Source organism: Lycorma delicatula, chromosome 3 (genome assembly GCF_047948215.1).
Source record: "Lycorma delicatula isolate Av1 chromosome 3, ASM4794821v1, whole genome shotgun sequence".
NCBI classification, from domain to species: domain Eukaryota; kingdom Metazoa; phylum Arthropoda; class Insecta; order Hemiptera; family Fulgoridae; genus Lycorma; species Lycorma delicatula.
In genome coordinates, this window is record NC_134457.1 from 80,476,999 (window position 1) to 80,500,385 (window position 23,387).

Sequence of the window (23,387 nt, forward strand, 5' to 3'; positions counted from 1 at the left end):
ACATAAAATTGAAAAAGAGATAACTATATTCAAAATAAATTGTTACATAAAAAAAAAAAAAAATGCTATCATTATATTCAAATAGTTACAAAGAAAGTTTACATTATATGATTACAAAAATTTGAAAAAGAGAAAACTACAGTCAAAAGATATCGTTTAATAAAAAAAAAAAAAAAAAAATTTAACAAAAAAAAAAATCTTTTTACTACTTTAATCATATTGAAATAGTTATAAAGAAAATTTACATAATTCATTAAAGAAATTGAAATGTACAATACTACCATCAAAAGAAATCATAACCTAAAAAAAAAAAAAAACAAATTTATTACAAAAAAAAATTGCTGCCTACTGCTGTCATCATATTCAAATAGTTATACAAAGAAAGTTTAAATTAAATGATTACAAAAATTTGAAAAAGAGAAAACTACAGTCAAAAGAAATTGTTCATAGCTAAAAAAAAAAAAAAAATTACCTAAAAAAAATTGCTGTCTACATACATCATATTGAAATAGTTACAATGAAAATTTAGTTTCAAAGTAAATTGACATAATTGATTACAAAAAACTGAAAAAGAGAAAACTACAGTCAAAAGAAATCGTTACATAAAAAAAAAAATTGTAACAACAAAAAATTGCTTCTTACTACTTTCATCATATTGAAATAGTTATGAAGAAAATTTACATAATTCATTAAAGAAATTGAAATAGAAAATACTACCATCAAAATAAATTTTTGTGTAAAAAATGTAAAAAAAAAAAAAAAAACATTACAAAAAAAAATTGCTGCCTACTGCTGTCATCATATTCAAATAGTTACAAAGAAAGTTTAAATTAAATGATTACAAAAATTTTAAAAAGAAAAAACTACAGTCAAAAGAAATAACTAAAAAAAAATTTTTAATAATTACCTAGCAAAAAAAAATTGCTGCCTACAACATACATAATAATGAAATAGTTACAAAGAAACTAAGAAATAGTTACAAATTTTTACATAAAAAAAAAATCATTACAAAAAGAAATTGCTGCCTACTACCATCAAAAGAAATCTTTACATTAAAAAAAAAAAGATTACAAGAAATCTTTACGTAAAAAAAATCATTACAAAAAGAAATTGCTGCCTACTACTTTCGTCATATTGAGATAGTTACAAAGAAAATTTAAATAAATGATTATAAACAATTTTAAAAGAAACACAAGTCGAATGTAAATAAAAAAAAAAAAAAAAAAAAAACAGAAACACAAACACGAGTTGAACATAAAAAAAAAAAAAATACTACCGTCAAAAGAAATCTTTACATTAAAAAAAAAAAGATTACAAGAAATCTTTACGTAAAAAAAAATCATTACAAAAAGAAATTGCTGCCTACTACTTTCATCAGTTACAAAGAAAATTTAAATAAATGATTATAAAAAAAAAAGAAAAAGTACTACCATCAAAAGAAATCTTTACATTAAAAAAAAAAGATTACAAGAAATCTTTACGTAAAAAAAAATGATTACAAAAAGAAATTGCTGCCTACTACTTTCATCATATTGAAATAGTTACAAAGAAAATTTTAAATAAATGATTATAAAAAATTTAAAAAGAAACACTACAGTCGAATGTAAATTAAAAAAAAACAAACACAAACAGGAGTTGAATATAAAAAAAAAAAATACTACCGTCATAAGAAATCTTTACATTAAAAAAAAAAAATTACAAGAAATCTTTACGTAAAAAAAAAATTACAAGAAAAAACTACCATCAAAAGAAATTTTACAGTTGAATTAACAAAAAAAAATTACATAAAAACAATAGCTGCCTACTACTTTCATCATATTAACATTTTACAAAGAAAATTTAAAAATATTATCTAAACAAATATTTCAAAAGTTGGCTAACTGTGGGTACGCCATCTTGTATTTCGCGCTTGAACCAACTTCTTCATATTGAAATTGTTACAAACTTAAAACAAAAAAAAAAATTGTTATATATTTATAAAAAAATACACACATGCTCACATTCACATTGTTTTCTTAATATTATTGTTAAACCATAAATAACGCAAAGAAGTTCACTCAACATAGACATAAAGATCAACTAGAACCTTCAATCTTAGTACTCCATTCATCATGGCGCATGTATCATGCCTTTCATTAAATAACAACCATCTCCATACCATGGAATCACTCACTGAACCCTTCCTAACAAAAAAAGGCAACTCAGCATGCTAGTACTAGAACTGCACTCATAGCAATATTTAGAAATGGAACTTATTTCTGGGTATACCTGTTTAATTTTTTTAAATGATTAATTCCCCATATAAGCTCAAAGCTTGTGCATAAGAAATACCAAAAATAAAGTAATAAAGTCAATCTTTTCTCTAAATTTGACTAGTGGAAATCACACGGTACCTTTTGGATTGTAATTTAATCGGGAACTCAAAATATTACAAAATGAAAACTGATAAGATATGACAGGCTCTCTGGACAAGCTTTACTGCTCACTCATAACAGAATCAAAAGGTTAGATTTACACAAAGAAAACCCATACCCAAAATTCAGTAAAAACACTGACAAAAGAATCTATCAGATTAGGCCAGTAGTTCTTATAAATTAGACATTCTAATTTATAAATAAATATATCAAAAACAAACCAATTAATCGAGTTCTAGATTATAAATTTAATGAAGTAAATTGGTTCCAATTCGGTTTATTACCTTCTTTATCCTGCTTGTTCATGAACAACATTAACATTTCAAATCTACGGATATTTAACAACCCTTCAATGTAATTTAAAACTGGCAAATTATACTTCACAAATTCTGTTGACAAAATATTTATCATACTACTAAAAACATCACTTTCTAAAGAATCTTGAAATATTGTAGGTAAGCATCTGCCATCAATTTTCTGAGGAAAATATTAAAACAAGTTAATAATTAAACAAAAAATTAATTCAATATGAGGGGCACTTAAAAAGTTATCTACCGAGGGATGCTGCGAGTTACATATTGAGATGTGTATGATACCTATATGTAGTTCATAATATGTGTGTGATACGACCTAATTTTGATTGAATTTCTTTTACACTTCTTCATGCAGTAGTCCTCTGATATTAATAACCAGGCTATGGCAATGGGAGTGAGTACCTGACCCACCAGAACACAAAATTTATGTCTTAAATCAGCAAATTTTGAAAAACCAATTTTTAAATTATTTTTTTTTGAAGGCTGTGTACAATTCTTTTAAGTTACATAAGATAAGCCTTTTTTCAATATTAATTTTCTTCTCGTCAGCTTGTCTTACAGAGACACAATTTGCCGATTTGTGGCAAAATTTCACTAGTTTTAATTGTTTGGATTGTTGGGCTAAATATTGACTAACACCCAACTCATTACGAATTTTATGAATGCTTCAGCTGCTTGGAAAAAATTAAAAATATTAATGTTTTCGAGGGTTGATGTAACTGTTTTCATTTTATCCTTATTTTAATGATTAATTTTTCATATTCCCTACATAAATCAGCATAATTTTGTGGTACTAAACTGGTTTCTTCTGTAAAAATATTTAAATCAAATGAATCATTTACCTGACTGCTATTTTTGTAACTTCATTTTTTTAAATTGGTTTCTTTGTGCTGCTCAATATTTTTTTAACCTTAAGGGGAGGGTATGCCAACTGCTGAACAAGGTTTATTCACTGACTACACATTTACAGTTTATTCACTGTTTAGTCAACACATTGAAGTGGCTCAAATATACCATGACATTCCAGTTTGCTTTCTGTATCACCTTTTGGTTTTGGTATTTTGTTTAAGCATTGTGTACTCCGCCTGGAATTAATTTTATTGCTTGTTGAAAGTGTCAAAGATATTTCTTGAAGAGATTTCTTAACTGGTTTAGTGCGACAGCTAAATGGGTCAGAGCAACTTTTCTCATTAATAAGAAAATATTAATCAAAAAATTCAGTTTTATGAAAAGTACAGATAATTTTTTGTTTCAGTATCTCCACTTCTTAAAGTTATCAATATTATTTTCTACTCAGTGAACTCTAAAATATCTTGCAATACTGAAGATCTATTCTAAGTCAATTTGTGACATACTGTTTCAGTGCAAATGCCAATTGAATACTCCATAATCTGTTTTTATAAAATGCAAGGGTTCTTGCATTTTACAATAACAATACAGTTAGTATAAATTATAAAACTACCAATTTCACCTCACTCTATCTTATCCCAGTTTCTCTACAACTAAAATTAAAAATAAAAGATATCGCATAAAAGAAAACTTCACTTCTAATAAAATTACTTTGTAAACAAGTGTACACTATTACCTAACCACAGTATAACACCAGCAATAATACAACACATCAAACTGAAATCAAAACAGTAACTGAGCCTTCTACAATGTTTACATTCAGGATTACGCAAACATTCAAGTCCATGAATGTCTATTCACTTTTGTGTTTAAACACAAACTTTTGTGTTTAAAGTTGGTGTGTATGAATCATACTTTAAGTAACAAACTATCTAGAATATAAGCTATCTCATTATAAAAATATATTGAACTATTTTGTATAGTAGGCCTACACTAATATCTGAAAAAATACATGCTGTGAATTTTTTGGGTACATTGTTCATAGTCAGAAGGTACGGTGTTTTTAACGGTTTTGATGGTTTCATTACTCGTAAACCCCTTTGAGTAACAAAATAAGTTTTATATAGTTTTAAAGTACATAAAAAGTATTTACTGCTGTAAACATTTCAGATTTTTGCCACCTGTCCCACATGTGGTTTTTGAGTCCCAAAAATGAGATATTTTCAAAATCTTACGATTTGGCGGTCACTTTTTTTTAATGGACACTCAGTAACAGTTCAATTTTTTTTATAAGTACTACTAGTACCTTAGAGTTAAAATGTAAAAAAGAGGTCTGTTACCCTTAGTCCTTCATTATTTATTTTGGGCCCAACATTTGAAAAAAACAATTTGTAAACATAACTTCAATAAGCATTATTAGATTTGGCTATGTAAAAAAATGAACTTTGAGTACACTAAGATGTAGTTCCATCTTTCCTCTTTCCAAAAAGCCCTTTTTGACCTCTGTAACATATAAATAAGAATGCTACAGCTCATGGAAAAGGTAATGAAAGTGACTGTTTTTACCTGTTGGCAAGTTAGAAAATAGTCTATTACTCAAGAAAAAAAAATTTGTTAAATAAAAAAAAATATTTTTGGGCCACTACAAGGTGGATGGGTAGCCATCATATACCAAATATCATCAAAATATAAATAGTGATGGAATTAAACTTCTAAAATTTGCAGAATTAAAATGGAATACTCCACTGCTGAAAACCAATAAGCTTTACTAGATCTTAGGAACTAGTTTACTGTGAGAGAGTCTCTGTAAGTACAATAGATACATTAGTTACCCTATTAGAAGGAGAAAATCATTAAAAAAATTAGAATCAAGACTTGACAACATCAGAAATTTACAGCCAAATTGTAGACAGTAAGAATAGGTTATATTAGATGACACTGAAATTACTAAAATGTGGTTAGTAAAGTTGTGTAGATAAATAGTAGGAATTTTGATCAGAAAACTGCACAATTAATACATCACATAGTAGAAAGCAGGAATAGAAATAAGAAAGTAGGTAATGGGTAAACTATTACAAGCACCACAGTTAAAGAACTTTTCTGCGGATAGATTCAAAGTACAAATTAGTAATAATAGAGGTTTATAAGTCAAACCTATGCATAAGCATGTTGAAGATTATAAAGAATATTTACTTAAAAGGGGAGATTGGATTACTGTAGTAAGGGAATAAGAAGAGGGGAATACTCATATAAAAAAAGCAAAGAATTGAAATCAGCCGTTCAGTAAATTCAAAATTTAAATCAGTATTATGGACACCTTTGTGAAAAATCAAAAAAAGATTCACACTGATGAAGCCAGAAGATATAGGAAGAAACAGGAATAGAAGCAGGAATAGAAATAAGAAAGTAGGTAATGGGTAAACTATTACAAGCACCACAGTTAAAGAACTTTTCTGCGGATAGATTCAAAGTACAAATTAGTAATAATAGAGGTTTATAAGTCAAACCTATGCATAAGCATGTTGAAGATTATAAAGAATATTTACTTAAAAGGGGAGATTGGATTACTGTAGTAAGGGAATAAGAAGAGGGGAATAGTCATATAAAAAAACCAAAGAATTGAAATCAGCCGTTCAGTAAATTCAAAATTTAAATCAGTATTATGGACACCTTTGTGAAAAATCAAAAAAAGATTCACACTGATGAAGCCAGAAGATATAGGAAGAAACAAGATGAGACTACGGAATTGTAAGGCCAAAATCCCGTAACCACCCATGAACTGTAAAACAAAGTAGATTCTGAACACAACATAGAAAAGAAGAAACACACACTGAAATTAAAGAAATTAAAAATAAAACTACATGAAACACATAACAGAATGATGCAAAGTAAAAATCTTTAAGAGGTCTGTAAATGACTACAAAAGTAGATACTATAGAGGATGAATATATTTAAAAAAAGAAATACACAAAAGGACAGAGTAAATACAAATATAACTGGAAAAAACTAATAATTAACACCAATTATTTGCTGAAAATAAAATAAAAATTAGAAAATTATAACTGATAAAAAAACAAAAAAAAATCATAAAGAATAAAAATGTTATGACTACAGCAGGAAATAACAACCCTTTAGAAATAGAATTACTATAGCAACAGAGAAGAAAGTTTAAAGTAAGGATGTAGTAATGAAAAAAATATATATTACTGAAAGCTCAAAGATTAAATCAGTTTTAGAAATCAAAGACAAAATTTAATAACGTAGTCTAGATAGAAGACTAGTACTGTGTAAGGATGAGATAATAGGAGAAATACAAAATTTATATACATTTTTCTAATACATGGTGGAGAAGGAAAAAGAAATTGATAGTGATTTAAAAGATATTCCATAATAAAATCTTAATTTGACAGAGCTAAGAAAACTTTTAACAAGAATAAGATTTCAGGTAACAGGTTACATAAACCCACACAATTAAGCTGTTGGGTCAAATAACATTAAGGCATGATATTTATTTTGAAAAAGATTCAGCAGTTTAAAACATAATAAAATGTTTTTAAAAAAAATATTTAAAAAGAAGAGTTATTTACACAGTAAGCTGTAAAGATAAAACTTTAAGTATAAAATCAGATGTAAATAAGAAATGAAAAAAGGTAAGCAAGTTATATTATATAAAATACAAACTTATCAAAACAGCCTATCCCTCTGTTGCTTTTTGAGGACAGCGTAATTGACATGGAACAATACATAAAATTAAGATTCCTAAAGAATGCAATTTTAAATAAAACTAGGAATGGGTAGGAAGAAGAAATGACAGGTAATGAATGAAAGAGGATAACTATTCAAATATTATGTTTTATCATAGTAGACCAGAAGCTGCACCACTACACACTTAATTATTTTACAGAATTTTAAAGGATGCATAAATTAAGGAATTTAGATGAAAGCAGACTGATGATATAATTCAGGAGAAAATAAATGATCTATTATACTACACAAGAAACCATTAAAAAATAACTCTACTAGCAATTAGGAACGAATTCTATAAATTTTATGAGTATGGAGCATGAACCTTTATGGCAGTTAAATACTGTTAAAAGAAAAATTAGAAAAAACAAACAATAGAGGCTTTTGAAATGTGTAGTAATGAATGATGTTTGCTTTATAAAAAAAAAAAATGTAATTTATTCTCTAGCAAGGAACAAAGACTGTGAAATACAAACCCCTGCATATAGTAAAGCACAGAAAAACTCAGGAAAAGTAGACCTTGGAAACATAAATGAAGCCAATATAATGAAAAAGGAGCACTTACCAAATGTATTATTTTGTACATTAATTTCATCATTAAATTTCATTATTTTGCAAGAAAGTGAAAACAAGTAAGACAGCAAATTAACAGCACTTTTTACAGCTATAATAAAAATCATACAGATCTAAGATATTTTTAATTTTATAAAATTCTCTAATTCAAATCTTGAAAATTTCAAAGCGAAAATAATGAACAACTACAGACAAAAATGTAACATTCATAGCCATGTTACAGATGAGAAACTTGCACACACTTAATTTGTAATTACAAGAAAGTTTCCTTCTTATAATCTTAGGTGAATCGGTGATTACCTGAGCACACCAAACCAATTACAGTGTTTGTAGATCCATTCCCTCTAATAATAACAAAAATAATTATATTAAAGAAGATGGAAATAAATGGTACATGAAAAAACTGCCATTTATAACTTGTTGGTATAAGCTATTTGGTATAGTGAACTATCATCAGCTATATCTACAAATTAAATATTCTAATTAATACATTATTCAAAAATAAAGAATCACATTAATTATTCAAAAGTAAATTAACAAAGTTAACAATGATAAATTATCTTTTGATAATCAGAAATAATACTAACTTGAAGATATTTAAATAACAGATTCGGATTATGCTTTAATTTTTTCCATCCATTATAAAACTGCACTGAAGTTCTAGGAAGTGGAGGTTATTTCTATGTCTGATTCCAATTCACCACAAGAAATAAACAGATTTTTAACTAATTTACTAGTTTTTTCCATATTAGTAAACTCAAGAACTTCCTCTTTAGGTGTTACATTATTGGTAGAATTTAAAGTATCTTCACTTTTAACAGTTTTGTTTATAATGCGATTGGTTTCTTTTTCCTCAGAAACATCTTTTTTTAAGCATAAAGCTTTAAAATTGACATCCTTCATTGTGGTGTCATCAACATCAATTATCTCTATTCTTTGTAAAGGTTTCTGAAAAATAAAATTCTTTATTACTAACAGAGAAAATTTATATATTTTTATACAGCTTAAAGTCTATGATTTTTAATGAATATCAAGACAAATTTGATCATAAATTAAAACAAATTACAAGCCTGTAACTATTTAACAAGGTAACATATAGTTACATAAACAAATAAATTAGAAAAAAAAATGGAATGTAAAATCTGTAATGAGTACTGATGTAGGAAGCAACACCAAACAAAATGTTTCATAAAAATAAGTTTTTTATTAACTACACCAGTGAGTACATGTAGTTTAATTTTTATCTCAATCTCTCTATATCTTTAATTTAGAATACACAGTAGCCCACAATGATTCAAAAACAGTAAATAATATATTTTAGTGATAGATGACGAAAGAGTTGAAGCACTTAACTTTATTAATTAATGTCCTGACCACTAATGAGTGGGTTTTGCATCTAATTCACAGATTTTTTTATGATGTATAAAAGGCATTGCATTTCTAAATACCAAAAGACAGACAATTATAAAGATAATAGGCAATATTGGAACTCACAATTCGAATCAAAAAATGAAAAGATGAATCACTGCAATTCACAATAAACTAAAAGACTGAAAGTAGAACAAAAGAGTATTTATCTTAATATAAACTGAGAAGAACAGAACATTCATTTATTGTCCAGTATTATCTGAATATTGGTCATAAAATTATTTATTAAAAAAAAAAATCAGTTTTAAAAAATATAACACACAGGAATTGGGTAGTCAGGAAACTTACTTTATTAATAGTAAACAAAGCAACATTGTTGAACAGTGAAAGCTACAGGTTTAAGGCTTATGCTATCTTTATCATTCTTGATTATTGACAATCAAGATGAGGCTTAAATGGTTCTTATTCTAGCCTGATAAAAGTACTTAGTTATAATGTTTAATACTATTATTTTAATAACTAATAATAATAAACTAATAACACTAATATTATTTATAAATTAATTTTTTATTAGTTTGTATTTTTCACTACTTCTTTTTACTGCTGTGTCTCCTGATCATATTATAACAAACAAAATGGCCATCTTGGTTTCCAATCTATTGCACTTTGGTAATGTTCAACGAAATGAACCATTGTTTAAAGGAAATATTATTACTACAATTTTATGAACTGAATTAGAAAACAGAAGATGATTTATAAGAGATGTAACAGATTTAGAAATACAAAAAAAAAATTCTAGATAACAATTTTCTTTAATTTTATAAATTCAATAAAAATTTTAATTTAATACCTTAGAACGTATATGAGGTGGTTTACAAATTGATTTAATAATTCTCTTTGAAACCCCATTTTTTGCACCTCCTGGGCCAGTAGTTGTTGATATCAAAAAGTTTTTCTTATATAAATAAGTTTTAGGCCCTTATCCATAGAGTAGTAGGAACTTTAAACGAATTATTTTATTTAATAGGAAAGTTATAATGATATTTTATTTTTTCGAAAAAGCCCTCCCATTTCCAGCCCCATGGGCCGATTTTGTCCATTAATGAATTCGACCAAGATTTTGGGTTATTATATTTTATGTATAAATTTGAAAGTGATTGGCAGAAAATTAAAGCTGTTATCGTGTTTACAAGAAAATAATATATATATAAACTTTTAAACTGATGGCAGTTTTGGGGTCTGGGAGATGTGAAACATGAAGATGTGTCAAAATTTTCCGAAAGTCAAACCACGGTATCCATTACAATAGGTAGCTTTCTTATGAAATCTGCCTAAAAGCAAAACTAATAGCTTAGCTATTTGTATTGTAAAATTCAATTCTTTCAATTCAAAATTTAAGTGGTACATTGTGTAAGAGCTTTAACTATTCTATTCAAATATGTGTTTGTGAAAATAAATATTACTTAATCTTTAAATCTTCTTTATTCATGTAGAGAACCGGCAATCGGTACAATGCATTATCCATGCAATTGAATTCGTGGCAAGATTTGTTCACTCGCTTTAGAAAAATACTTTTTTATGACTTTTTTGGAAGGATGCAGTTTAATGAATTTACCTTTAAGGATCTTTTACTTCGTTTTTTTAAAAATAATAAAAGGAATGCAGAGAAATGAAATGAAAAAACTGTTAACGAACATGAGAATAGGCTGCCTTGAATGTAGGACTAGGTATTACTTCTTCTTTTTTTGAAAATATTTTGAATATTAGTGTAGCTGTGCATCTTATAAAAGTACAAAAGAAATATATATTCATTGAAATTAGTTCTTCGATAAAACGTGAATCTTGTATGTTTTTTGAAATTTCTAATTTGTCTTATATCAGTATTTAGAGATCCTATTTATAACATGGAGCCTTTCTTAAATTTTTTCACTGACAATTTTGAAGGATTTCTTCCGGTAAATTTCCATTGACTCAATTCAAATTTATTTTAATTGAACTACACATATTAATTTTAGTACGGTTAAAGAGATAGTTAAGAATTTACGGAAGTTTCTTTTGTTTTCGAAGGGCTTGCGTAACATTTATGGGAATGAGAGTTCAGAACTGCCTATTGTGTACATGTTTAGTCAGATTTAAAATACGGGATAATAGAATTAGGAATTAGAGGATGCAAAATTGTTCTTGTATCATTTCCTGTGATACAAAAGCTATTATTAAGATGACCCTATTTGAGAATTCATTGAACGGGACAGGTATTATTTATGATAGATTCAAAATTCTGGAAATTTGTAAATTTTGCTGATTATCAAACTAAATTTATTCTAAATTGCAAACCAAGATTATTCTTAACAACCGTTTATAAAAATGTCACTTACCTTTATACGTAAATGAGTAAATCGATTTTTAAGCGATCATCAGTAGATACTTAAAAAAGCATATATAAAAAAAATAAGTAAAAAATGAAACATCAATAAATAATAATAAAAAATAGTAATTAAAACACGTTCTTATTATAAAAATAATTGTTGTTTGTCATTTCAATAAATCCCAATAAAAAGCGTAATCTTCAATTAAAGAAAGTCTAAATCTCTCAAACCTTCTGTTCAGAATATACACTATGACTTCGTTCAATCGTTTAACAAAAGAAAAGGTCATCTAAATTCAGAATTTAAATAAAACTAATTTTGTTAACTGTATTTGAAAATATTATCTCCGAATGTATTTCAATTACCGTTCTGCGTAGCTTAGGCTCTAGTTGTATATTTATTATGATAAACAAAAATTCTTTCTTCTACATTTAATTGGAAATCGTGTGTTTAATTATTATAATAAAATAAATTCCGAATTCTTAGTTCATATCAAATTAGAAAAAAAAACATTATTATATTTAATTTTTAAATATTTATGAATTGGATATATGTTATTTTTTAATATATTGATTTTATGTTTGTTATATTATATTAGCACTAAGGCAGAAAATCCCGACGTCTGTAACGTACTATCTACGTTCCACGTCTACGGGTGTAGTAGCTGTACATACGTACAATACATTTAGCTCGTTAACGAAGATGGAAATTTCGCGAAGGTAAGCCCTTTTGTTAACGCTCGTGAATTAACTAGTTAGTTTGGTGGCCCAGCAGAAAAAATATAAAAACTTTCAACGGTCTGTACGTCGAGACAATCAACGACATCCACTCGCAGAAGATTTTTGCTTTAAGCAAAATAAACGAGTTTATTTTGAACTCGTTTCAAAACTGAACTGACTTCCATCGTCAGGTCACTATACGGACTGGATTTTTCGACCACCTGAAGTTCATGAACATTTGAAAACGTTTTTGGAAATGGACTTATACCACCTACAGCTGACAATGTAGCGGCAAGGTCGATGTGATTGCGGGTGTAACAGAGACCCTTCGTTGTCCACATGACCCCGCGATGTAATAATGCAGTAAGCTGTCCTGAAAGGTGAACAGAGTTCTGGAATCATTGTAGAGATAGTGCCATCTGCTGTCTACCAGGACATATGCCAGTTCCATTGAAGTACCGAGCCGGATCTTCCAGAGTAGGTAGTCCAACATTGGGGGAGTACCTTGGTGGCTAGCCTTGATACAGAAGGGATTAATTCATCATGCAATTTTAATAATCTAACGTGGCAGAGGGTTTACCTAAGCACCCTCGTTTAGAACCAGCCGGGTTGTTGGAAGATAAACGGAATAAGCGTAATGAAACAGCAAGAATTCGTTGTGATTCGAGTCTGCCGTGAATTGCCATCATTAACTATTCACCCAAACCCAAATACCGAAGGAAGTTGGAAATTTTTCGAGAGTAAGCCCTTTTTTTATCACTCGTGAAATAACGAGTTACGTTGTTGGCCCAGTAGAATAGAATAGGAAAATGTCAACGATCTGTATACATCGACGTAACCAACGACACCTAGTCGCAGATTATTGCTTTAAGCAAAATAGATGAGTTTAATATTATTTATAGAGACTCATCATATTAATTGCACGATATATAATTTGATTTACACTACCTTTGATTTTAAAACTTTTAAATCAACATCTTAATTTTTTCCTTTTAATATAGCTTCTAGAGTACTACTCCCTCTCAGAGATCTGAATGAGGGGAAGCTTTAACCTGGAATATCTTTCATACATCTCTATAAAATCTATTCTTGGAATATCTAAAAAAATCTCTAATACGGTGGTTGCTCCTTGACTTCTGTATTTTATGGCGTTGGTCATCTAGTGGCTTATCGGGTTTTAAGAGCCATTTTCTGCCCCTAAACAAGAGGATGCACTTTTCTACTACTTGCTCATTTGCTATCCAAAGATGCCATTAGCTCTTAATTAGTTTCCTAAGTCAGATTGTTTTAAGGGTTCTTTATCCCGGAAGATGGAAAAAATAAAAAAAGTATTCAATATAAAATCTTATTTTTTATTTTGAAGGTGTGTAACAATTATAAGACCAGTAATTTCTTAGAAAAAAAATACTTTTAAGATTAAATATATCTAAACCAATCAAACAGCTATAGAAATCATTGAATAATAAAGAATTACTACACTGATTAATAAAAATATATAATTACCTCAAGTTGTAGTTATAAGAAAACTAAATCATTTTTGAGAATTCAAATAAATGAATAAAAACAAGAAAAAATTATTGTTAGAAAAGTAAATGGAGGTGAAAAAAATTTCAGGAATGAATACAGTGTATACAGAACGATATAACTAATTCCATGTCCGAAACATATTTCAGCTAGGTTTTTGAAGATATTTCCTGAGAAAGTACTTTAAAACATTAGATATTTCACTATATGAGCTTTAATATTTGTGTATCTTACAATCCATTTTGATCGATTTTAATACCATCGAACCTGTGTAGGTTTGTATAATGTTAAACATGTCTACAGTTTTCACGTGACATGTCATTCTTTGTAAAGTAAAAGCATTTGACATTTTATAGTTAGATTAAGAAACATATTCGCTATCAGATTGAGTTAATGGAATGCTGTTGATAAAGTTGAATGACGAAATGAAATATCACTAATTTGTCAATCTTCAAAATTAATATCATTTCTTAAATTTACGTAATTGCTGTACGTGATAAATGAAAATGTATTAAGAATTATTAATCTTAATAATATGATTCTGTATCTTCTATGGCAAAATCAAAGGTTAGTGTAAGTAATCCTAGTGTATGTAAGTAGTTCGTGTAAGGGTTAGAACGGCATAACACCTATGTTAACATATTTTGGTGAATAAGAAACATTAAACAGCATGGCAGTGTAGTATAAAAAATAATGATTTCTAGTAATATTTGTGTCAAAAAAGGAATGTCACTTGTGCTGAGCTTTGAAAATCTGTCTTCAGTGTGATTTTTGGTTATTTAAGGAGGTAGGGAATTTTAGTGTATATAAATAGTTTTTTACACATCGCAATTTAATTACAAATAAGATTATATTACAAAAATCGTGAAATAAACTGTAATGAAATATAATATTGTACATTGAAACAGTACATTCTGCAGTTACGAAAAAATCTTGAGATTTATATTCAATTCTATGTGGCCAATTCTAATATGGTTATTAGAAGGGCACTGTTACTCTGTGGCTAGTAATAAATATATGCAGTGTCAAGAATTCGCAGAAGTACAATATGCAAGACCCATCGGTAGGAATTTATTCCGATGAAACTTTCATTGAAACAAAAGGCTTTGAAATCACAAAAAAACATACACATTGCGAACCATTAGTATGATGTTCACTTCAGGCCGATTATGTGCAATTGATGGTAAAGTGCATTAATAGCTTATGGATTAATTATTCCATCGATCTTTTTATTACAATAATTACTTTTTTATCATTGTTTAAAAGAATATTTATATTTCTATAGAAACATATTAGTAATGAGTAACTAGTGTTTTTTTATTTAAAAAAGAACACCTTCTAATCAACTATATCTTTTAAAATTTAAAAGAAGACTACAAAGATATATTAAAAAAGAACACCTTCTAATCAACTACATCTTTTAAAATTTAAAAGAAGACTACAAAGATATATTAAAAAAGAACACCTTCTAATCAACTACATCTTTTAAAATTTAAAAGAAGACTACAGAGATATATTAAAAAAGAACACCTTCTGATCAACTTCATTTTTTAAAATTTAAAAGAAGAGTACAATTATATATTAAAAAAGAACACCTTCTGATCAACTTCATTTTTTAAAATTTAAAAGAAGAGTACAATTATATATTAAAATGAGCTCACTTATTTCATTCATCTTAACAGTTTATCCAACTATTAGAAGAATTATCAATGATCATCAATCTACCTTGTCTGCAGCAGTCCTGCACATTTTAAATAATCAAGTAATTCATCGCGATTACCGCGCAAGAGCTACCATCATCATAATTGCAATATGGTTTATTACTAAATCCTTCGGTTCAAAGAAGTAATCTCCAGTGTTCAAAAATTTACTGCAAGATTATCTGAAATAATTTTAAAAATGTAAAAAAAATTATAAAAATGAAAAATGTAAAAAAAATTATAAAAATGAAAAATGTAAAAAAATAGGAAAAGCAAAAAATGTAAAAAAAATATGTTATCTTGTTTTTTTATTAAAAAAATGTTAAAAACCTACCTTGTGTATTATTTTTCTATATAGAATTTTTAAGAAAATATCAGAGGATGTTTGTCAAACAACGCTTGGTACATACGTGGACTCTATTTGTTAAGACTTGTAGTAGTGAGTTTCTATTTAATATATTTTATACACTTAATTCTAGGAAGAATTTTATACACTTAATATATACTCGTATGTGTCTTGTGATAAGACTTTTATTTCATATAAGTGTAACTGACAGTATTTTAAATTGTTATTTTCAAATGTAATAATTAAATTTTTTGCTATAACGCAAACCTAAATTTGTGTTAAACATCATACTTAATATTACATTTTAATTAAAGAAGAAGGGTATATAAATTAAAAAATAACTTGTATATTAGTGACAATCCAACTTGTAATGGTAGTGTTTTGCAATTCATAACAGTAAGACTATATTTTTACACAATGTTTATATTTCTAACCGAAAAGTTCTGGGTTACAAATCAGGATGTTCGGATGAAATGTAAGAAGTGTATTAAAAATACATAATTTTTCTAAAATAATCATTAAAATACAAATTTTTTAACTAAAATACCCTTAAAAATATTTGCAGAGTAAAATACACACAGATATATATATATATATATTATATAAATATGATATATTTCTTGATATGGCGTCTTCAATAATTTAATTTCTTCCTTTTATTACGTATTCATTCTTACTTACCGAGACGAATCTTTTGATACGAGGTGTGATCAAAAAATACGGTGAATGAATTTTTATAGCGGCAACTGCCGACGCTACATCCATATGCTGTAATTTGTCCAACAGCGTGATCAACTGAGACTAGGCAGGGACAAGTTGTAATACGTTCGAGCTTGCCAGTCAGCTGCCAGAGCCGCTAGAGTGAGGTTGTATTTATCGTGTCTGTCGCGCAACATGGATTTTGAAAATCGTCTGTCAATTTGCACGGAGTTGAAGGGTCGTCTTCATGCAGATCCGGACTTCATGGCCAAAATTGTAACTGGAGATGAAAGTTGGGTCTATGGCTATGACCCTGAGACCAAAATGCAGAGTTCCCAATGGAAAACCAGTTCATGTCCTCCCCCTAAAAAGGCACGTCAGTCAAAATCCAACATCAAGGTCATGCTCGTTGTTTTTTTCGATAGTGAGGAGGACATAGTGCGATAGAGTTCGTTCCAAGGGGAACAACTGTAAACTCTGAATTTTATAAGGGTGTACTGCAACGTTTGCGAAACGACGTAAGAAGAAAGCGACCAGAAAAATGGACCAATGGCTTCCTTCTTCGTTGTCGTGATGTGACACGACAGTGTTCGTCTGTCCACATCCGCCATACTCACCGGATTTAGCACCATGCGACTTTTGGCTCTTCCCAAAAATTAAAACTGCTTAAAGGAAAACGTTTTGACACCATTGCTGACATTGAGAGGGCCACGACCGAGTAGCTGAAAGCCCTTTCGAAAGACGCCTTCCAGAAATGGGATAAGTGCATTACTAGCCAAGGACAGTACTCTGAAGGAGATAAAATCGAATTCTATGTAACCTTATTACTTTTTGTAATAAAAAATTATTCACCGTTTTTTTTGATCACACCTCGTACGTTCATGAATTCATAGTCGACGTTTTGGAATTGCAGGTGCACAAATAAAAAACCGTACATTCAAATTTATTACCCTTTTCCCCTGATTTAGTCAGATAAATAAATCGACGACAAATAATGGTAGCTGTTGCATACTGAAATTCATAAAAGATTCTGTTTTCTCTACATGTTTTTTTAAAAATTACTTTTATTTATAGTCGCATCAACAATTGAAGTCATTGGCGACTTATCTATTAATGTAACTGGACCGGTAAATGTGTAGTCTTGAACAAATTCAGGCTGACCATTCCTAAAAAGTTTATTGAAATCCAACCACCAAAGAATACCTATATCAACGATCTAGTATTCAGATTTGTATAAAACCAAATTAACGTTTTAGGATTTGAACCTGAGTACTCTCGACTTCGAAATCAGCTGATTTACGACGAATTTATCATCAGACCAGGGATAACATTAACCTGTAACGAATTACATCACTAAAAAAAATGGAATAAGAGGAAAAAATCCCCGTTTTTCATATATATATATAGGGACAGAGAGAGAGCGTTATTACAAAGTACTTCATTATTTTCATTTATACAAGATAGATTTGAATAGAGTTCTGAGAAATTTGTCAGGACATGAATGCCAGTAGACTGTTATAAAAAGGGGTAGTTACGTCAAGAGTAGGATTATTGTTGTCGCTGTCCTAAAGGGTAGAGGGGTCAAAACGACTCACCAGATTATGTGATTTAATAATAAATCGTGTCTTTGTTACAGAATACATCCTATTTGTAAGTGAATTTATTAGTTAGTATTCGTACTACAACTTGAGTAAAGAATAGCATTGCGTAATTAATCATATATTACGGCTTCTAAATACTAAATTAAATTTAAAAAGAATTATTCGTTTAATTTAACTCTAACAAAAAAAATTAATAATAAATTATTTTATACTTTCCTTCTTTCTTATTAATAAAAGATAAGCCTAAATAAAAAAGAAACTCGCTAGAATGAGTAAAAATATTTTATGAAAGTATAATTGTACGTAATAATGTCTTAGAACACTTTTACTCTTTGTTGTGATATTAATTACAACCGAACAGCTAAATGCGTTTATTTTCCACTAAATATTTCTAATATTTTCTGTTTATTATTAAACAAATATCTCGCTTTACTTTTTTTTTATTTTTTTTTTTTACATAAATATTTTTTTGAGATGTTACATCGAGCCTGTTGCAGACTAGAACGAATGTAAATCGTAGGGTGTTCGCAGATAATAGTATCCGATTTGCAGGTGACTGAATTTAATACACTGTTATCAGACATGGTCTTCCTTTTGCTTTCACGATGGCCTGTCATATTCCCTTCCTATCATATTCAATCATACTCTCTTTTTTCTCTGAATGTTTCTCTCTCACTCTCTTTCCCTCTCGTGTCGAACAACACCATCCCTTTACCAACTAATATACTCTCTAACTACTATATGTTGTTTTGCAACTTTTCTTTTTGTACGAGAGATTTCACCAATTTAACGTAATTTCATTCCACAATACCATATTATTATGGTTTATGTTTATGGTAATTGTTTTACAATTTACCATAATTCCATAATTTAGTACCAGAAGGTATCTCTGCTTATTTATATAGTATCTTTCGGAAATCTTTCTAAATAAGAAACAGAATGTTTTTTTTTACATTTTTACTGATATAGTTTATTTTACATGGTAAATAGAAATGCAAAATCACAAAAACATATTAGTTCAAAACATCAGTCTTTACAACACTTCTATGACGCCATATAGGAAGCGTTAATTTTTTTCTTTATTAAACTTCGACCCCCATCCAAAAAAAACGTAAAAAAGACGGTCTTAAGTGTTACTGGGATAACACATTTTTAATAACTGTTTATAAATTTACTTCACAAATGTCAATCTACAAAAGAAACAAATACACATAAAAAAACAACTAAACAAAAATTAATAAGATAAAAATTATAAAATAAGTTAATTTCAAAATTATAAGATCATTACTGTGATCTGATAAGAAATTGAAACAGAAAATCTGATCGCCTGGTAAATCTCCCCAAAGTTAAAAGGAAAATTTTAAGAATCCTAGGGCCCCAGAAAAGCAGAATAAGGATGCATACTAAAATGTAATAATGAAATTTGTAAGTCCTAAGAAGAAACAGAGATCACTGTTAGAAAAAGATGGTTAAAATTTCATGGAAACATCATCCGAATGAATCGAAAAAGACTAAACAAATAAATTTTCAAAAACTTTGGAAACTAAAATTTCAAAGAGAATTCTTAAACCAGATAAACGGGGAACTTCTAAATTTAAGAATAAAATAGGACTGTTTGAATAGAATGACGTTTAGAGAAATAATTTATAATACAAAGGTTCTTGTTGACGGGAGAAAAACCACCAGACGAAAAGGAACAGAAATAAAACGGATGCATTCCTAGAAAATGAAGGAAATATGGAAAATAAGATGAAAAAAATATGACATAATCGTTAACAGGTTATTTCGATATTAAAAAAAAACCATATAAATTTATACAGAAAACAATTTTAGAAAAAAAAAACTTTCTAAACTGTCCTTTTCAAATTTAAATATTTATTCACCTTGTATCGAGCGCTGTCAATTAACTTATAGTGTACAATAAAAATTATTATTTAAATTAGAAATAATGGTTAAATAAAATAATTTATTAGAGTTAGCAAGAAGAATCTTATTGATATCCATAGTACTTATGATTGTACTTATATTCTGTGTATATTTTTTTCGTCAGAGGAGCGGAAACCCTTTGTAGGCACCATGTGTCTCGAATCCCGTGGTAGTGTAAGAATCATTCTTGCGGTCCTGCCCTCTAAAACCCCTCCCCCTTTACAACATGGGATGCTGAGCCCACCAGCATCCCGTATGTCTTATATCCTCCGTATCTCCATTGTCGGTCACACTCTTCAAACACGCGAGGCCCCTGCAGTATTTTTTTCTACCTCGACGTGGACACCGCGTATCACGGTCGTTCAGTCTGCAGCGAAGTCTCAATGATGTTCTTTGAGATAAGCATGTTGCAGAAACCGATTATACATAAACACCATGTGTTCTACGGAATCCTTATTCCCGCAATAATCATATTCCACGGAGGTCCAGGTATGCCTTGAAACATCCGTGATTCTAACGAACTGGTACCTCAGTTCCACTTGTTTTCGGTTCAGCTATCTGTGAAGGTCAGGGATCAGTCTGTATGTCCATCTGCCTTTCGCCGACTGATTTCATTATACTTATGTTACTTGAGTTTTACCCTTAAGTAAATCCACTGGTTCAACAGATCTAAAAATGTCAGTAATTATTTTATGTATTTAAAATTGAGTCATCCTAAAATATTTTTGGGATGTATAGTAATTACCTTGAAAGTAATGATATTACATTAAACTCGTAGACCCCTTTTTTCAGATTAACGGTAAAAAGAATTAGATTCATCAATACGTATTACAAAAAATTATATAAGGACACTTCTAAATCGTGTAAAAAACATAATTAAAAGTTATTAATTTGGTCTCTTTTCTTTTAATAACTTCAAGCTGCATGAACGTTAGGAATGGCAAGCTGAATGATTTTCTTCACTAATAGCTCATAAAATTATACTAATATTAATTTAAACGGCTTAGACTGATAAAAATTGTCGGCGCTTGTACTGTAGTTCACGCAGAAATATTTCTCATAAATAAATTAAACTTTATCTTGCATATCATAGAATTATTTCAAACCGTTCCTCTTTGACCACCCTCCTAGACTCTTTGTTGGCCGAAGTCTGCTTGTTATTTACATATTTTAAAATTATGTTTTAAATGCAGATATAAATTATTTTTGTTTTAATAATCAGCCAGCCGACTGGTTTAATGATATTCTACATTCTTAACTATCTTACTATTATCTTTCAACTTAAATGTATTTACTAAATTCTCAATTATTTATTTCGTAAATTACAATCGTTATCTTTCTCAAAAGATTTTGCAATCAATCTAAAAGTCCCTCCATCATTAAATTAACTAAAACTAGGAAGTTTATTGACCCACATCATTTTAAACATTCTTCTGTTGTATTACATTTTTCAAAAGTCTACAAGTTTGTTTGATTTGTATTTTCTTTCTGTTTATTTTTTTCTACCATTAGCACTACATTTCGTATTAAATATATTCAAAATTTTTTTCTCATTCGTGAATGTATTGTTTAATATTTTGGACCTAAATTTGATACCGGCAGATTTCTTTACTTTAGGATAAAGTTTTGCTTTTATATCTACATTATATTGTTTATCTTTTGTAATTTTAGTACCACCATAACAAAGCTCTTTCACTTTTTGAATATTGTGTTCCTCTATCCTAATATGTAAATCTTTATTATCTTCCTTTCACTCATATTTTATTACCTTGTTTTACTTTTATTTATTTTCAGATAGAATTTCTCTCCTTGCGATATCATTCAGCATTTTCTTCAATGTCGTGTTAGACTTTTGCCAAAAAAAAAGCCACTGTCATCAGCTAATTTTAATTTTTTCTTCGTGGATGTGGAGATTTGTTCCATGTAAAAATTTTTCTTCTTTTACAAACAAGTTAAAAAGAATGAGGAAAGATTTCCTTGTGTCACTCCTTTCTAAATTCAATTATACTTTTTTTTCGTCTTTCCTCTTTTGTAAGTAATTTATATATGTTTTAGTCCAAATTTTCTAAAAAGTTTTAAAATTTCATTCAGTTCCACATTATAAAATTCTTTTTTCAGCTCTAAAAATGGATGAAAGCTGGTTAAAAAAGTTTTCTTTTAAGCCTGTCTTCAAAAATTAATCTGAGGATCAAAATTGCTTCCTTTTGCTCATGCTAATTTTTAAACCGTACTGATATTTATCTATTACACCTTCTACTTTCTAGGAAGTATTTTTGATTAATGAGACGTCGAACTGATGAATGATGGTTCAAATATTTATCTGTTGTTGCTTTCTTCGGTATGATAAATATTAGACTCTTTTCTTAAAATCTGAGATGATTTGTGTAGTCTCATACATTTTGTATAATAATCTATGAAGATTAAATCTCCCACGTAATTCAGAGGATGTATTAATTTGTACGTTTTTATTCCTGTTTAAATCTATAGCTGTATCGAATCTACATCGTAGTATAGTCTCCTTTCAAATAATCAACTAATTTTTCTTCTTTTCAAGGACTTAATTAGAGCTATTATTAATAGATGATTCTTGTTAGACAAATTTCATTCTTTCAAAATTATTAATTTAGAGGAAATAAAATCAATGGATGAATAAAGTGACAAATGAAGAGGTATTGCGGCAAATAAATGAAGAAAGAAGCATTTGGAAAAATGTAGTTAAAAGAAGAGACAGACTTATATGCCACATACTAGGGCATCCTGGAATATTCGCTTTAATATTGGAAGGACAGGTAGAAGGGAAAAATTGTGTAGGCAGGCCACGTTTGGAATATGTAAAACAAATTGTTAGGGATGTAGGATGTAGAGGGTATACTGAAATGAAACGACTAGCTCTAGATAGGGAATCTTGTAGAGCTGCATCAAACCAGTCAAATGGCTGAAGACAAAAAAAAAAAAAATCAAAATTTTGATTGTAAACTTCCTGCTGGAAGTTTTTTTTTATGTATATTAAAATTTTTTAATATTATCAATATTATTTATCATACAGTTTTATGTAAAAATCAATACTTCCATAAACATTGTGGTTAAGATAAGCAGAAGTTAATGTCATTAAGTACAAAATAGCTACTACCGTTGAAATGCAAGTACTAATCTGTGTGAGAATCATTGTACGGGTTTAATACAGCTAATGAATTGGTTACGATAAATAACTGACTGTTACAGCTAACCCTCAACCATCAAGTAT

The 23,387-nt window shown here is 28.6% G+C and overlaps 1 protein-coding gene across 1 annotated transcript; it reads right to left on the bottom strand.

The window, feature by feature from the left end:
• Positions 1-283: 283 nt before the first annotated feature.
• On the bottom strand, positions 284-15,677 carry LOC142321157 (uncharacterized). Its single transcript, XM_075359151.1, has 4 exons — positions 15,597-15,677; positions 8,621-8,842; positions 2,699-2,891; positions 284-300 (listed from the first exon to the last, which is right to left on the bottom strand). Exons 1-4 carry the CDS (start codon positions 15,618-15,620, stop codon positions 284-286), a joined length of 456 nt encoding a protein of 151 aa, XP_075215266.1. The 5' UTR covers positions 15,621-15,677.
• Positions 15,678-23,387: the final 7,710 nt, after the last annotated feature.

What these genes read in the sequence shown, in the direction of transcription:
- LOC142321157 (XM_075359151.1), bottom strand. Translation starts at nt 15,620, where the DNA reads ATGTGCAGGACTGCTGCAGACAAG. An exon ending in GCAGGACTGCTGCAGACAAG is followed by an intron (nt 8,843 to 15,596) that starts GTAGATTGATGA and finishes TTTATTTTTCAG; the next exon opens with AAACCTTTACAAAGAATAGA. An exon ending in TGGAAAAAACTAGTAAATTA is followed by an intron (nt 2,892 to 8,620) that starts GTTAAAAATCTG and finishes TATTTTCCTCAG; the next exon opens with AAAATTGATGGCAGATGCTT.